This window comes from Argentina anserina, chromosome 7 (assembly GCF_933775445.1).
Source record: "Argentina anserina chromosome 7, drPotAnse1.1, whole genome shotgun sequence".
NCBI lineage: Eukaryota > Viridiplantae > Streptophyta > Magnoliopsida > Rosales > Rosaceae > Argentina > Argentina anserina.
In genome coordinates, this window is record NC_065878.1 from 7,699,395 (window position 1) to 7,715,372 (window position 15,978).

At 37.7% G+C, this 15,978-nt stretch overlaps 1 protein-coding gene across 1 annotated transcript; it reads right to left on the bottom strand.

Annotated features, from left to right (window-relative positions):
• Positions 1–1,009: 1,009 nt before the first annotated feature.
• On the bottom strand, positions 1,010–7,498 carry LOC126802939 (phosphoglucan phosphatase DSP4, amyloplastic). The gene is made up of 14 exons (XM_050530662.1): positions 7,422–7,498; positions 7,248–7,323; positions 7,082–7,129; positions 6,323–6,425; positions 5,991–6,067; positions 5,828–5,904; positions 5,561–5,641; positions 5,188–5,320; positions 4,844–4,903; positions 4,383–4,439; positions 3,542–3,637; positions 1,755–1,814; positions 1,412–1,519; positions 1,010–1,221 (listed from the first exon to the last, which is right to left on the bottom strand). Exons 1-14 carry the CDS (start codon positions 7,445–7,447, stop codon positions 1,084–1,086), a joined length of 1,140 nt encoding a protein of 379 aa, XP_050386619.1. The 5' UTR covers positions 7,448–7,498; the 3' UTR covers positions 1,010–1,083.
• Positions 7,499–15,978: the final 8,480 nt, after the last annotated feature.

The following is a 15,978-nucleotide window of genomic DNA, read 5'->3' on the forward strand; positions in this document are numbered from 1 at the left end:
CCTTAGAGAGAGTTGTCTCACGCCCCTAGGTATTCTCTACCTACCCACCTGTGTCGGTTTTCGGTACATGTACCCTTTTGTTAAAGCTCATTCGAGCTTTTCTTGGGAGTATGGCATGGGTTACATTAGCACTATGGCGCCTGGTACTCGAACATTGGCTCCAGGCTTTTTCGCTACCCCTTCTTATCCGGCCACATCTGCTTCAGGGCCTCATCAATATCTAATTTAGTAAACGGTCTGTTCAACTTAGAATTCATCTCTGAAGACTTTTTGAGGGACCGTGTTCAAAATCAGCTCCATGTTATTACAACCTTTCGATCTAAACATTTGAGAAAATGGGCCTGAAAAACTTGTTGAACTTCCTCCTCATTCTCTATCCACTCTCCACTGCCAGAATAAATGCCCCCAACTCTATTCTTCTAACCTCTTCCTTTAGCAAAACCATGGAACAAATTAGTATTTTTATCCCCTTCCTGCAACCATTGAACTCTAGACCTTTGCTTCCAAATAGACTCTTCAATTGCTAGCGACTTATGAAGCTCTTCCACCACTTCACTTCTTCGAGCTTGCACATTAAGATCACTATTATCAAAAGGATATCATTTCAGCTCCCTTTTTTCAAGTGATGGATCTTCCTTGGAATCAGCCCAAATTTGCTTTCATTCCACCTCTGCAACTCCTTCGAAACCCCATTAAGCCGATCCCGAATATCACACTCAATTTCAAAGCCTCTCCAAGCATCATACTGCACCTGTTTACTCTCTTCTGCTTGTGTCCAAAAGACCTCAAATTGGAATCTTCTCGGGCCCCTTCTCAGTCTTTCTTCGATACAAGTTCTTACTTAATTCAAAATAATAATAATAATAAACATCTTAGCACACCCAATTTTTTCTCCTTATTACTACTGGATTTATTGATTATTAACAATACCAGAATTATTTCAAACATGATACATGTAGTGGTTCAGACCATAAATGAAAGTACGTCTATTGATTCATATAAGCATATATAAAAACTTGTACTCTTGCAGTCTTGCTACTTTACATGCAAAGGCCTTCATGCCATCCGTCCTTGCGTAAATGATCATTCATCACTAGGACAAGCTTCAAGGAACTGCCTGATTTTAAGTCGTTCTTCTGTCGTGAGATCAGGATCATCACCCGTCAACCTCTTCCTTATGATGGCATTAGCACTGTTAGGATCATCCTCAACGTTAACAATCTGCAAAATCAAAGAGTAAATGAGACGACAGTAAAAAAGAAGGCCAACGGTGGAACCGAATTGCTGCAGAAAAACCAAAAACAACAGTTCTACAGTGGAGATGCATTCTATATCTGAAGCAAAGAACAGAATATATTGTACACACTACAAACAAAGCCATCATGGGACACTAGTCAAAGCTAAAACTTACCTGAAGATAATTGTTGACATAACCGTCCTTGTTTGGAGAGGTGACAAGCTCATTTTTATTGAGTTTCCATTCACCATCAACAACATACTTGTATTCATATCGTCCTTCCTGTAAAGATTAATTGTTGCACAAACTGATCATTAGAATTAAATTTTCTGTGTTTCATTTTCCCATTTTAATGCCAGCAAATTATGTTTGAATGCAATCTCATCCATGTTTAGGTCAGCATACTGATCTATAGATAAAACCTGCATTTAGAAGTTATCAAACATCTATCCGTTGTATTATTTCGACATAAAATTGCCATACATAAGGATACTTTTGAATCGAGAAAAATGCTTACCGGTAATTCCCTTTTAAGAATCCATGAACCCTGCTTGTCATCCAACTTTAAAGGTATCCTCTGTAAAAGCAGCACAGGAAAATTTCAGTTGTTGAAAAAAAACATTAATAAATGTGTGTATCACCAAACATTCAATTTAATTTACATAATATCAAACAGATAACTCACTACTTTCCACTTGACTCCTATGAAATGAAATCTATTAGTTGTTGACGGACAGGAGGAAACTAGCTAGACAGGTAAATCCCTTTAGTAGCACATGCAATATTACCACTAAGATGCTGGAACTTCAAAGGATGAAGTCAAAATTCTCGAAAGCTAACGAGCTAAGGTAAAATTATATATATATATATATATATATATATATTACTCTCTCTAGCTTTCTTAGACGACATTCCTACGAGTCCAGCCTCAATTTGCAGCCACCAAGATCTGAACACCCTATCTTTGTGCTGCACAAGTTTGCACCACAACCACTATACAGAAAATCCATGCAGAGTCACTAAACAATTTCATATATATGCCGCATGCTAAAACAGGCTCTCTCTTTTCCTCTTTTCTTAAATAGCAATGTTAACAAAGATCAATTAGAAGCAGGTCGATAAATAGTAGTATCTAAGATCACCAAGCCAGTCACGCATATATGCTGACAAAAGTCTGGACCTTTTATGGATAGTGCACAAGTGAACTCAAGAGCCGATTTTCAATGCGCTGGAGAAACTTGAGTGTTACATAGAACTTTCCTATATGTATACCTGGTCTCAATCGGCCGTGTTCTAACTGTGACCCAATGAACACAACCAAGGGTAACATGAGACTTTAAGTTCACCGAGTGCACACCCAAGCATCCTTGCCAGCAATCAATGTGAAATGCCTTGCTTGGGATTATTCTAACAAATCAGTACCAAAAATCCCAGCAACTACCAACATTCATTATATATGAATGTCAGCTAGTAACTCTTGTGCTTTCTTACCCGTATCTAGTTTTATTTCTTGATTGTTTCCTAAAAACTTGGTTCTGAATTTACACTAAATAAACCAGAGGGGAAACAGTTTGTTCCCATCCTGATGCATTCTACACCTGATCTCTCGATCATTGCTACCAATATATGATCTAGTAAGACAAAGCCTTGAACTGGGTTGCTGAATAGGATCCAAGGACTAGCAGTACTGAAAAAGGAGCGACTCATATTCTTTTAGTAACTAGTTTAGTGGAAATCTGCGTTTCATATTAATTTTCTGAACTGCAAACGAGATTGCAAGTCTCTAAAGTCTCGCCTGGGGCTGATCATCCATAACTATATTGGTAGGACATTGTATCTGTGACAGCTGCTAGCCCTATAACAATCAATATTCATCAGTAACTAAACCTTAGATTACCTTTTGTAACATAAAGTAGTGCAATTTTTCAGTTTAAAGTTCAGTTAGAAATTTCTTTCATTATTATCTAATTACTAAGACTGGATATAAATTGGATATTTGAAATCCTAGACAAGATAAAAGGACCTCAATAAAAAAGTACAGTATCTATTTTATTGACTAAATCAAGTTAAGTTTCAGAGCAATGGCAATGATGCTCCATAAATCAACCTAGTAGATATGGAGAAAGAGTCCTCTCTTCCTCAAACCAACTCAGACACCTCATGAAGAAAACTGATGTTTTGAGGAAATTAAGGTCATAAGTTTTGTAGTCAAGTTGTAATAGCCATGGAATTAGGGATGAATAGACTTACAGCATTGAAAGTACAGTAAAATCAACTTTTAAAGTGGAATTAAAAGATCCTCACCTGTCCCCATCCGATATCGAGTCCAGATATTTCAACTGTAGAGCACTTATTATCACCCCATTTCAATGTGACTTCCCTTTTTGTCTTGCCTGTAAGCTTCAAAGGAGAAGATATGTGACAAATGAGTTTGCAATATCAACTGACAGAACTTAATCTTTAATAAGATTCAGTTGTATTCATCAAACAAGAAACCTATTCTAAAGAGGATGTCTAACACTTTGCAAATAAAGATACATCACAGTTTTAATTTTAAAGTTCATTAGACGAACGAAAAATGAACTGAATCAATAGTTAGATCAGAGACTAAAGTTTCTACAAAGCAAGAAAATAATATTTATATAATGATCAGCAACTCTAATACGAACGCCATGTTCAACCTTTGTATCATTATCTCGAAGCTTTATCTTTTCCGTTATTTTTGATCTACACAGTTTGAAATGTAAGAAAAAATCATAATGTTTTATATATTCCTCATCTTCCTAAAAGACTAGGAACATGATGAGCATGACAAGACTCAAATAACTTGAAAGCTTTAAATGACATAATTAGAAAATTTTAGGAAGATAAATCTTAGGCTATACTTACAAGTAAAAAACCAACTGTACGTGGTCTTAAATTAGAAAATTTTGGATGGACTTAACCATACAAGGTGTAAGCAATATTTCTAGAGCATAACATACAATTTTAGAGAGAGAGAGAGAGAGAGAGAGAGAGAGAGAGAGAGAGAGTGTGTGTGTGTGTGTGTGAGAGAGAGTTTGGATCAGACAAACAGATATCAGTAAAGACCTCCTAAGCAGGAGGGATCCATAACAAATAATATTACAAAGGAAAAAAGACTCACAATATCAGCAGTTGCATTTTTTATAGCATCCAGTTTGGGGCAGCATGAACGCTTGTTCTGCATTTAAATAAGAGTGAGATACTTCTGCATTAACGCAGTAAATATTAACGCACTAAAGTGGCCAACTTTCTCATTTCTCAAATTAGCTATTAGATGACCAGCAACAAACTTCCCAGAAGTTTTCCTTCCAACAATAAATTGTAATGTCATATGACAGCACAGAAATCATAAATGGTTTGTCAATCTGACATAAAGTATCTTTCTTTGCCTTCCAAGAATAAATAGTAATGTCATAATTGCCTCTCAGACTTTCAAGAATTTTAATCAAATTAAAATACCCATCGGTCCCATTCTCATTACATAGAAGGTACGAGGCATTTTATTGCATAGCATAATCAGCAAGAATATAATGCATCGGCAGACAATGCCTAAAGGAAGATATAGATCAGACAAAAAGTTACCAGCAGTAAAATGACCGCATCATTAAGCTTGTATCCTTGTACCCAGAACATGTAAGCCAACTGCCATCATAACAGAATATCAAAAAAGTAAACATAAAGAAATATATGCAAAAAAAAAAAAAAACACACACACACAAACAATTGCACACACATACATATATACACGTGTTATTTCCTGATCACACAAAACACAAAATTGATAGCACCCTACAACGGGAACTGTGCACAATAGATAACAAGCAGGGGTGAGGAGATCTTCCTTGAGAATGGTGTCATTAGTTCCTTAGGGTGTTTACTAAAAAAAGGAAGAAAAATAATGATTTGAAAAACAACAGTATGCATACCACAGTAGCAGGAGCTCTTCCCATTCCAGCAGTGCAATGTATATAACTGACGCCTCCATTCCGGTTAACGGCTTTATATAATTTACTAACAACAGCAGGAAGTCGGAAACGTAAATCATATGAATCAAAGTCCCTGCAGAATAAAAAATTAACCTCCTATTAGAGTGAAGCCACAGTATCCAAATGTACTATATGACCTGATGCACATGGGGATATCATACTTTAGGTCGATCATTGCTTTTACTTTTCAGTATTAAGAAACAAAACATCATGCTTCGATTTCTGGATTTTATTCTTTAAAAAGAAAAAACAGAAAAGTACCTACATTTATCAAATAACTAACCTTATTTGTTGTCAAAAAAAAATAACTAACCTTATTTCAGCACGCAAGTGTTCAATGTCATCAAATTCTTTAGCATACTCTTGAATGGCACCAATGTCAACCCCAAAATATCTGGAAGAACTAGTTAAGGAATTTTAAACTTTTATGGTATTGATTTTTTTTTTCAAACTATTATAGTGGTCTTAAATGAACAGCATTTCAATGCTTAATCAAGTGAACCACACCAAGAAATTTTTTTTAACTCACAACCTCTATGTCAGATTGAAACTATTATGGAAAATAAACTACTCTGGATACTCTAAATCAGAATTTTGTTGCAAGCAGAAGATTGTCTTCACTCCGATGCTGCGAAGCTTGTCAACGTCTTGAGGAGTCTGTTGATAAGTAAACAAAAAAATTCAGACTAAGAATCTCTTAGAACTAAGGAAGTTCGTATTGCCTGCTATATAACAAAACTCACCTGAAGGCAAGACCCCACAATCACATTTGGACGTATGAAGTTGTAGTTCATACCCAGCTCATGTCTATAGGTCAGGTCTGCATCAAAATGATTAATTAAGGTTAGCTCCAATCGGAATAACAAAGTATCAAGATACTATAGATGAAGGAAACCATGGAGAGATCACGGAATTATAGCCAACACTAAATTCACCACCACAAAACATATAATTCCAAATCACAGCCAATTTGTGTCTTCATAACCAGATTACAAAATACTAGAATCGTACACTTCATATGATGCTTTTGAGTATAAAGAACCAGCAAATAAAAATCTCAGGTGATTCAACTTACCCGCACCCATGGTTTCTGTCATGGTATTACTATACACCTCAGACTTTTCCTCTTTTACTTCAGCACCACTTGTCTCAGCCCTGGGTGTGGAACCAGAAATCGCCTACAAACACAATACATTTAACAAATTAACATCAAGTTGCTCATAATAATTTCGACCACTAACTGAACAATGAAGTGAAATCATTCATTCTGCTCATGCCCAAACACTCAGCAGTAAAAACACTAAAACCTTGGGGAGTTGGGGACACACAAACATAATGACTACTAAATGAAATCGAGGCATAAGAATCATATGAGAGAGTATGCGTACAATTCAGAACAGGTCATTAGTATATTTACCAAAACCACTAGGACAATAAGTCCTTTAAGACTGATAAACTAGAAATTTCTATAGGCTGTTCATTTGAATTACTCTTCTGAGATACATCAAATTTTGAGCGGAGAAAATGATCCATTTAGGTAAACTCAACAACTCATGTGCAAAATTAGAAACATACACATACACATGCATACATATTTTTACACACATTTCAAAAATAGAAACTGCAATACTTGTGCACTTTCCAATTGCGCGAAACACAAACACGCAGAAGTATGATTAGAAATGAGAATTAAATTCATATAACATAGAAATATATCCTCTTCCATACAATTTACTCAGAAAAACCGAAACGATATCCGTAAATTCAGGTATACAAAACTTAAAAGCCAAATCGAAAAGCAACACAAATGCATCAAGCTTGTTAGTTAGTCTACCTTGACAACCATGCTTCTAGGTAGATCCGTATTACTGCTCAGCATTCCCTGCATTAATAACATAGAAAACAATTTCGATAAACGAACTCATATATATATATATATATATATAGACACACACACATATATAAACGCAATGTATTGTTGAACACATGGGAGATCGTACCAGACTCGGAGCGGCGGCGGTGGCGGAAGGCTTCCGGGGATCGCATACGAAACCCCGGAGCGGCAAAACAGAGGAGCTGAGGAAAATGAAAGGAAGCGAGTTGATAAGAAAAATAAGGAAATAAGGGCTAGAAGAATAGAAGATGCGATAGATTGATTCGAGTGGCAGTTTTACCCGGGAAGATTCTGGAGACAGATCATGTCTGTGTGATCGCAGAAGAAGAAGAAGAAGATTGTGATTAGAGAGAGAGAGAGAGAGAGAGATGAGTGTGATATTTTATAGGTTAAGAGTTTTATATATAGACCGTTGTTTGGCTCGGGATCGCCTTTTCGGAGATTCACTTGATTTTCCTCTGTACATAAATATCTTACAACCAGGGTTAATATTGGAAAATTTTCTTTAGTTTTTGTACTGAATGTTTCTTTGAGCCAAAAATAGTGGGTAAGTGACCTTGGTTCATCTACCGACGTGGATTTTGGAAATGGTTCCAGTGTTCTACACTAGATAGCTTGCCCGCCCGGCAGCCGGTTATCAATTTAGGTTATTTCTAATTTTGTTTAGATTATGGATTTAAATTTTTTAATAATTTAACAAATACCTAAGGTATTTGGTGAATCAACTTATTTTCTAAGTTTACAAACTTCAATCTAACTTTTAGATATGTTATAAAAATTGCAAAATAAAAATTTTAAAAACTGTTGTTGATTAAATCTACAAATAGATTTTTCCAATTGCAACTCAAGGCCAAATTGGGCGTTAATGATCATGCCGAATGTTTATAAAAGACATTGGATGATGAAGTGCACTAAATTAGTTTTCGACAATTTAATGGAGAAAATGGATGATTTAGGCTGTGATATTACATTATGGTCAATACATTACAGAACATGTGTTGTACATATCAATATATATGATTATACATTATATCTTTGATCACAACATATATTAAAGATCCCCAATCCAATCCCTTATTACCTGAACATGGGATAACAACTAAAACTTCCAATCAGCTAATACATCTTGATATAGTAATAGAGAACACCAATAGAGGTAAACCCACAATGGCACAAGCTATAAACGCAGTGACTCAGAATTGTCAACTATATCTCAAGTTCTCAACCAAGGAGCTGCTTCTTACCTTGCTTCTCATTACATTTTCCATTTTTCTCCGACCCCTACCTCTCCAAATCAAAGATCACTCATTGAGAGGCTTCTGCTATATAGAATTGCTGATATGCTTGCGTCCTACTTCATAGCTGCAACCTGCAAATAATCAAGTTTTAATTTGGGACAAAATTCAAGAAATAAAAGAACTTTCTTTAACCTATTGTTTCTGCATGGCTTGAACCATAGTGGCTCAAATGATTGAATCAAAAGTATTTAACTGCATTATCAGCACTTACCTATTTACATGCATTATTTATGGCAAATATAAAGATTACATTTGTTGACAATATTAGCAGCATACCTACATTTAGTTTCTCTTGTATCATGCATGATATAAACAGTCGTTTCAAAGTGATAAATATTGCTTATAGTCCTAAGTCCTAACCAGCCAAACCTAAACTCTCTTATCAGATATAAGATGAAATATAGAAATATTAAGCAACCAGATAGCTCTAAGGATAAAAGAACTAAAATTGATAAAAATGTAAGATTTTATGTTGTAACCAATAAACCACAGAACCATGCTTTCGCGAATAGAAAACACAGTAAACCAACTCTCCATTATATATCTTTCATTGTGTTTTTGTAACGACCCCAAAATTTCGAGCTTAAAAACTCAAAATTCTAAAGTCGTTAAACACAAAATAATCTCAATAAAATCGAAATCATTTAAGTGCACAGCGGATCATCACTGAGTTATCATTACAACTCGGAAAACCAATTATTACAACCCAAATTTATAATTTACATTACGTAAGTTGGAATGTAATAATCCTCACAATCTCTCACAAAATAATCACACAAAATCCTCACTCAAACTGGAGGTAAATCACTTCAAGTCCTCTGAGCGGTCCGTCAATTCCCGCTAATATACACCTGCGGAGTCATCCACTACACCATCGAATTGGTGCACCGGGATTGTAAACACAAACCCGGTAAGCTTTACAGCTCGTATGAGTAAAATCAAATATAATTCGCATATCAAAATATACGAAAGATCACACAACAACAAATATAAATGCCCTCATGAGTCACTCGTCAGCCCATCTGGTTGACCCAAAGAAATATGAAATAAAACGTTCATGAGGAAATTAAGTAACCCTTCTGGTTACCCAATGCATTTATAATACGGGTACCAAGAACGCTGGTACACATCTGTTACCCCTCTCGTAATACACCGTTGATGTTGGATAGCCACCCGCTACCCAACATCCAAAATACACCGAGTACCCATGAGCAGATAACCACCCGTTACCTCACATGCAGTACTAAGGCAGACAGACTAGAGCTCTAACTGTATCGTAACTTTCGCCCGGCCAAAGGCTAGGTTCCGACTTACCACACACGTACAATAATCTCACATCATATTGTACCAAAAATCACGTCCGAAGACAAATCACATTTTAACAATCTCAATGTTAAAATCACGTACAATAATCACACATCATATTGTACCACACATCACGTCCGAAGACAAATCACAATTTTTAACATTCTTCATGATAAAATCATGTACAATAATCACTCATCATATTGTACGTTTTAAAACTTTCACGATATCACCACAATAAAACTCATAACAGTATATTATATAGCAAACTATATATATTCGTATTTATTACCATTTATACATTATATACATAGTCCACTATATCCTATACATGTCATATTTCATAAACACCTGAAGAATTACGTACAACATTCTCACATATTCATGCTCAATTTTCCGTCACCGAAATGACTATTTTTAATGAATTAATAACAGTACGTAATTTAATGAACTATATATATAATATGTACTTATTACCATTATACTGTATATATGTAGTCCACTAAATTATATACATGTTATAATTCATTTGATAAACACACTTGCAAAATGTTGAATCACCACGAGGGTAGATTCGTAAATTCAGTGAGATTTTACTCACCTTATTGACTTGAGCGTAATTTCCACAATTCCCGATGCTAATTTCCTTCCCTCGCTTATAGATCACCTTGAAAAGATAAGAAAGGAATTTAGGATCGTTTCGTTAAACCTTTAAATGCCAAAACAGTAATAAACGGTTACTGTTCAGCAATTTTGGTTTATACGAAGTTACTGTTCACTATTCACTATTCACGATTACTGTACAATACTCAATTAATACGTATTTCTGTACGTATAAGTACTATATACGTATTTCTGTACGTATAAATACTATATACGTATTTCTGTACGTATAAGTACTATATATACGTATTTCTGTACGTATAAATAATATATACGTATTTCTGCACGTATAATTATTATATACGTATTTCTATACGTATAAATATTAAATACGTATTTCTGTACGTATAAATAATAATACGTATTTCTGTACGTATAAATATTAATACGTATTTCTGTACGTATAAATATTAATACGTATTTCTGTACGTATACGTACGATTTAATGTAAATACAAATTCAGTAAATAAAATTTACTAAATTACCCTTTTACAAAATTACTTTTTACATTTACTGAAAGTAATTTATAATTACATTTACCGAAGGTAAAATTTAATTACATTTACCGTAGTAAATAAAAATTACATTTACATTTACCGTACACAGTAAATTACCAAAATACCCCTAACGTAAAACATTTTTACACCGCCGCACGTGGCGGCGCGTGTGGCACACGCGCCACCTCAGGCGGGCCGCGCGTGGGGCCCACGCGCCGAGCCCAAAACGGCGCGTGTGATGGCACCACCGTGCCCAAACTCTTCCCCTCCTCCCCCTCTTCCTTCCTACGGTCCTAGGCAGCCCCTACACCGCCCAACACCTCCACACGCGCCGCCTAGGGCGGCGGTATCCCTATCTCTTCTCCTCCTCCAATCCTCCATCAATTCACCTCCGATTCAAACCAATTTCACAACAAAAATCAACAAAACCAAATAACATCAAGCCCTCACCTAATCGACGTCTTGAGAGTGTCGGTGCCGATCGTGCTTGGGTCAAGACGAGGTGGGGTGCGGCGGTTGGTTCCCCTCCGATTGTAGGTAACGACGCGTGATGCAGCGATGGCCTCCAAGCTTGTCGATGCTCGTGGCAGTGAGGCACGGTGTGGGGGACTCGGGGTTGCTTGCTGCGGAGCTCGCAAGGCCGTAGGGGCGGCGGTGCAAGCCACGATGGACATGGGTGGAGATCGGTGAGGGAGATCGATTCGGAAGAGGGAGGAACCGAGAGAGAGAGAGAGAGAGAGAGAGAGAGAGAGAGAGAGAGTGAGCTCGGGAAGAGATGAGAGGGAGAGAGGACTGAGGGAGGCGGGTGAGTGAGAGGGATGAAAGGGTTTCCACTTATGGGAACCCTAATTGATAACATTCCCTTTTATACCCCCTCCCAAAATCGGAAACTAACTTCCGTCGTTAATAACTTTTACGTACGTCGTCCGATTAGAACGCGTCACATATCCACGAACTCGTATCGACGAGCTCTACAACTTTCGTGAAGGAAGTTTTCGCAACCGATCGACGGAATAAAAGTCGATATAAACGTTACGGAAATGTAACGTTTTTCAATTTAAACGTTCCGAGAACGTTTCCGTTTCTCGTTTACTAACGTCGCAACCAAACACATTCATTCTAATTAGAAATCGAAATTTTATAGAATTCCAAATCAAACTAACATCGTTTAAATTTTAGGGTTATTACAATCTACCCCCCTTAAAGGAATTGCGTCCCGAAATTCAAACTCACTCAACAAACTGTGGATATCTAGTCATCATGTCTGACTCTAGCTCCCAAGATGCATCACCCTCATCATGGTGACTCCACAGCACCTTGACTAGCTCAACTTCTTTTCTCCAAAGTTGCTTTGTGGGTCTATCCAAATTTCCAACCGGCTTAATAACAAAAGTAGCATTTTTCTTCACCTCCATGATGCTATGATCGATCACATGCGACTCATTTGGTACCTATTTTCTTAACATGGAAATGTGGATGGTGTTGTGAATGCCCAACATGTTAGTAGGCAAGGCTAGTCGATATGCTAGTTCTCCTACCTTCTCGAGACTTTCAAGGGCCCAAGAGATAGGTGATCGACACTGTCTACCATAAAGAGTCCCATAAGGTGCCCTGTCGACGCTAGAATGGTAACGGTTGTTGTAAGCAACTCAATCGATCCTCGAATGATCTTCCCAGTTACCTATAATATCCAGCATAAATGCTCTCAGCATGTCCTCCATTGCCTCAACTCTCCTCCAAACACCCAATCTGTCACGTGTTCTAACATTAACCGCCACATGTGAGTCACCAAAATATAATGGTGGTCTCGGTAGAGATGTCAACATACCCCTTTGTCTAATTCACCCCTCCCTTGCGGTTATCAGACAATTCTCCCGTCATGAGCTTGCCCACCCACTATGCATGGTCAAGACTCTCAATATCTAACACGAGTCAAAATAAATTTTTAACACATACCTACTACTTGCATCACACACATCGGTTTCCAAGGAAATCGTACTTATATCCACAACAGTACCGTTATGATTTCACCTTAACCCATCACTAGAACCATGAATCTACAAATCCTTCCAATCTACAAACAATCTCCGTTCATGATTATCTTTTACAATCCTCAAAGGTTGTTGTGCATGTTACTCATCCAGCACCTCCTTTGTAATGGTAACTCAATAAGGGTCTTAACTCACTGAGTCCACGACCACAACATAACCCTACCTTTGACTAAGAATTACTCTCGAACAGTTCACCAGGGATTTGACTACTATTCTCACAAGCCAGTAGAGAATCACCTTCGTTATCACAAGAGCGACGCATCATGCATCCTATCATCCTCACCAAAACTCCCGTCGAAAAGAAGTTACAACTATCTGCTTCAAGTCGCAGGACAGGTAAGAAAATATTTATCTCCCGATAGTGGAACATTAAAATTAGATGGAATTACTGTGCAAAATAAACACAACCACAACTAAGATATACCATACCCCTTGGTTCATGCATACCTCAAATGTATGACCCATGGTCCCACACAACGCCCCAGTGGCATCATCCATAGTATTGATTTTTCCCACAGTCGTAATACAATATATTCAGTAAACAATTCAACAACTGAATCCTGATATTGGGTCCACCATCTCCTCCAGACTAACCCAAGATGATTGCTATACCACCACTCTAAACAGTTGTTTCTTTACTTTCATTAAGAACCCTCATGGTCAACGCATTCGGCCAAAATAACTTCTCTGCAAGTAGTAATATAATTGATTACTCTTTATTGTAAAATGTATCCCTTGTTGAACACTTCAGTCAACTTCCCCTTATCCAAAAAAAATAAACCATCTGATGCATAGAGGAAAAGAACCTCTAAGTCTCCAATACTAACGCCACTTGCAGTTGAAAGAAAATTTAGTCCTCAACCATTTCTTTACCAGTTAGAAGGTACTTGTCACGACCAATTCGTTAAAACCCCACTAAGCTAAGGTCATCTCATACCTTACCTTCAACAGAGTTACTTCACCGCCATTACGTCTCATTTGGACCTGTGGCATAGTGAAGTTCCAATCCCCAACACCAAATTAATTAAATCCTGAAAGGCCAGCGTTCTCATTTAAATGCTCATCTAGCAAATAATTAATTCATATCGCCACATTGAGATTTCTCCATCACCTTATATTTCTTGCTCAGCCAAGAACAATGCGTAACATCAATTGTCTATAGTCGAACCAAAACAAGTTTGGAATGTCACGTCGAAAAAAAGTGAATCTCAATTCAATAATTGTATTACCACTTTATGGACGTATCATACGCCCTACCACTCTGTTACCAATAGCGTTAGAGATGCTAGTCACGAAAATTTTCGTTAACCACCTCCAACCTATGGTCTACACATCTCTAGATTAGTTGCATAACTAAAATCTAGTCCTCAACATTTAAACACTGAACCTCCCTCAACATAGGGTCAACGTTCTCCATCGAGTCTCCTTGACAGTTCTCTGCCCTGATAGGAAACTATATACTTAAACCTGTTAGCATTCCAGTATCTGGATCGCTTGTCAAACTCAGAGAGTATTGTAGCCTCTCTAAACTGATTGCACCAGTCATTTAGTCTTGGAATTCATTTGTCCCATCCATACGGCGTCTTCGTTATAGGTGCTAGAACACAGTGTCTCCGGAACGTCTCACTTTACTCAGACATCACAACGATCTGTGATAGTTACTTCAGATCCACATACTCAACATATCCTATGACTCAAGCTCTCATGGCATTATCCGACTCGAGTCAGAGATACGACACTCTGGTTTCCTGGGTCTACGAAAGAACCCACCATGTCAAAACAATCAATCACTGTGTACTGCGGCCTCAACCAATCGATTCCTCAGACCACATCATCACCGAGTTCTGCGGCCTCAACCAATCGATTCCTCAGATCACATCACAGGGTGGTCCGGAATCACTATCAAATAAGCAGAGAACTCTCTACTTCCAATCACAAGAGGATAAGCCTTTCATTGTCTCCAATTTCGAGGAACACTCCAAAAGTGAAGTGACACGTAAAGAGTTCCCATAGGCGTAGGAATCAATCCTAACCCCTCCACTGCCAACTATCAATAAATGAATGTGGCTATCATCGTCTTCTCTAACTCAGAGTACTCAGTCATTACCAAGTAAGTCCCAATACTCTCGATCCGATGGTCCGCTACCACATGATCAACGCGTTATGAAATGACAGCGCTAGCAGCTCACTCATGTCCTTGATCAACCTCAACCCACGACTATCGTTTCTAACGATAGCAACAAGATCAACTCGTCTTTCCAGTGGAGCAGCCTCCTCATAAAGGTTCTCCACATTGCGGACTCGGCCTGCAGCCCTAACTCGGCCTCGACCTCTCGTCCGTCATCGACCCTGACCACGTCCATTTTCTAAATTCTTCACCATTCAACAATTAACACTCAGTTATACATGTGAAGTCTCGAATTCAATAAAATAGATCCAACCAATATCAATCATGAAATTTCAGAAGAAGGTGAATCATCGGAGTATTGTCACAATACTTTCTACAGGACCAAACCATAAGGTATGGCTCCTAACACTCTCGCGTACCCGACGACATATCAATACCGAGGAGCATGTGATGGGTGCCCGCCTGCAGTCGGATCATCGCTCCCGGATGGTATAGATAATCGCCAAATGCGCACTTAGGCTCTGATACCAACTGTAACGACCCCAAAATTTCGAGCTTAAAAACTCAAAATTCTAAAGTCGTTAAACACAAAATAATCTCAATAAAATCGAAATCATTTAAGTGCACAGCGGATCATCACTGAGTTATCATTACAACTCGGAAAACCAATTATTACAACCCAAATTTATAATTTACATTACGTAAGTTGGAATGTAATAATCCTCACAATCTCTCACAAAATAATCACACAAAATCCTCACTCAAGCTGGAGGTAAATCACTTCAAGTCCTCTGAGCGGTCCGTCAATTCCCGCTAATATACACCTGCGGAGTCATCCACTACACCATCGAATTGGTGCACCGGGATTGTAAACACAAACCCGGTAAGCTTTACA

Bases quoted from the DNA above. Each gene is read 5' to 3' on its own strand.
- LOC126802939 (XM_050530662.1), bottom strand. From the start codon at position 7,447: ATGATCTGTCTCCAGAATCTTCCCGG. The intron at 5,642-5,827 runs GTATCCAGAGTA...TAGTTCTTCCAG, and splicing joins CAACAAAATTCTGATTTAGA to ATATTTTGGGGTTGACATTG. The intron at 5,321-5,560 runs GTTAGTTATTTT...TTTATTCTGCAG, and splicing joins CACTTGCGTGCTGAAATAAG to GGACTTTGATTCATATGATT.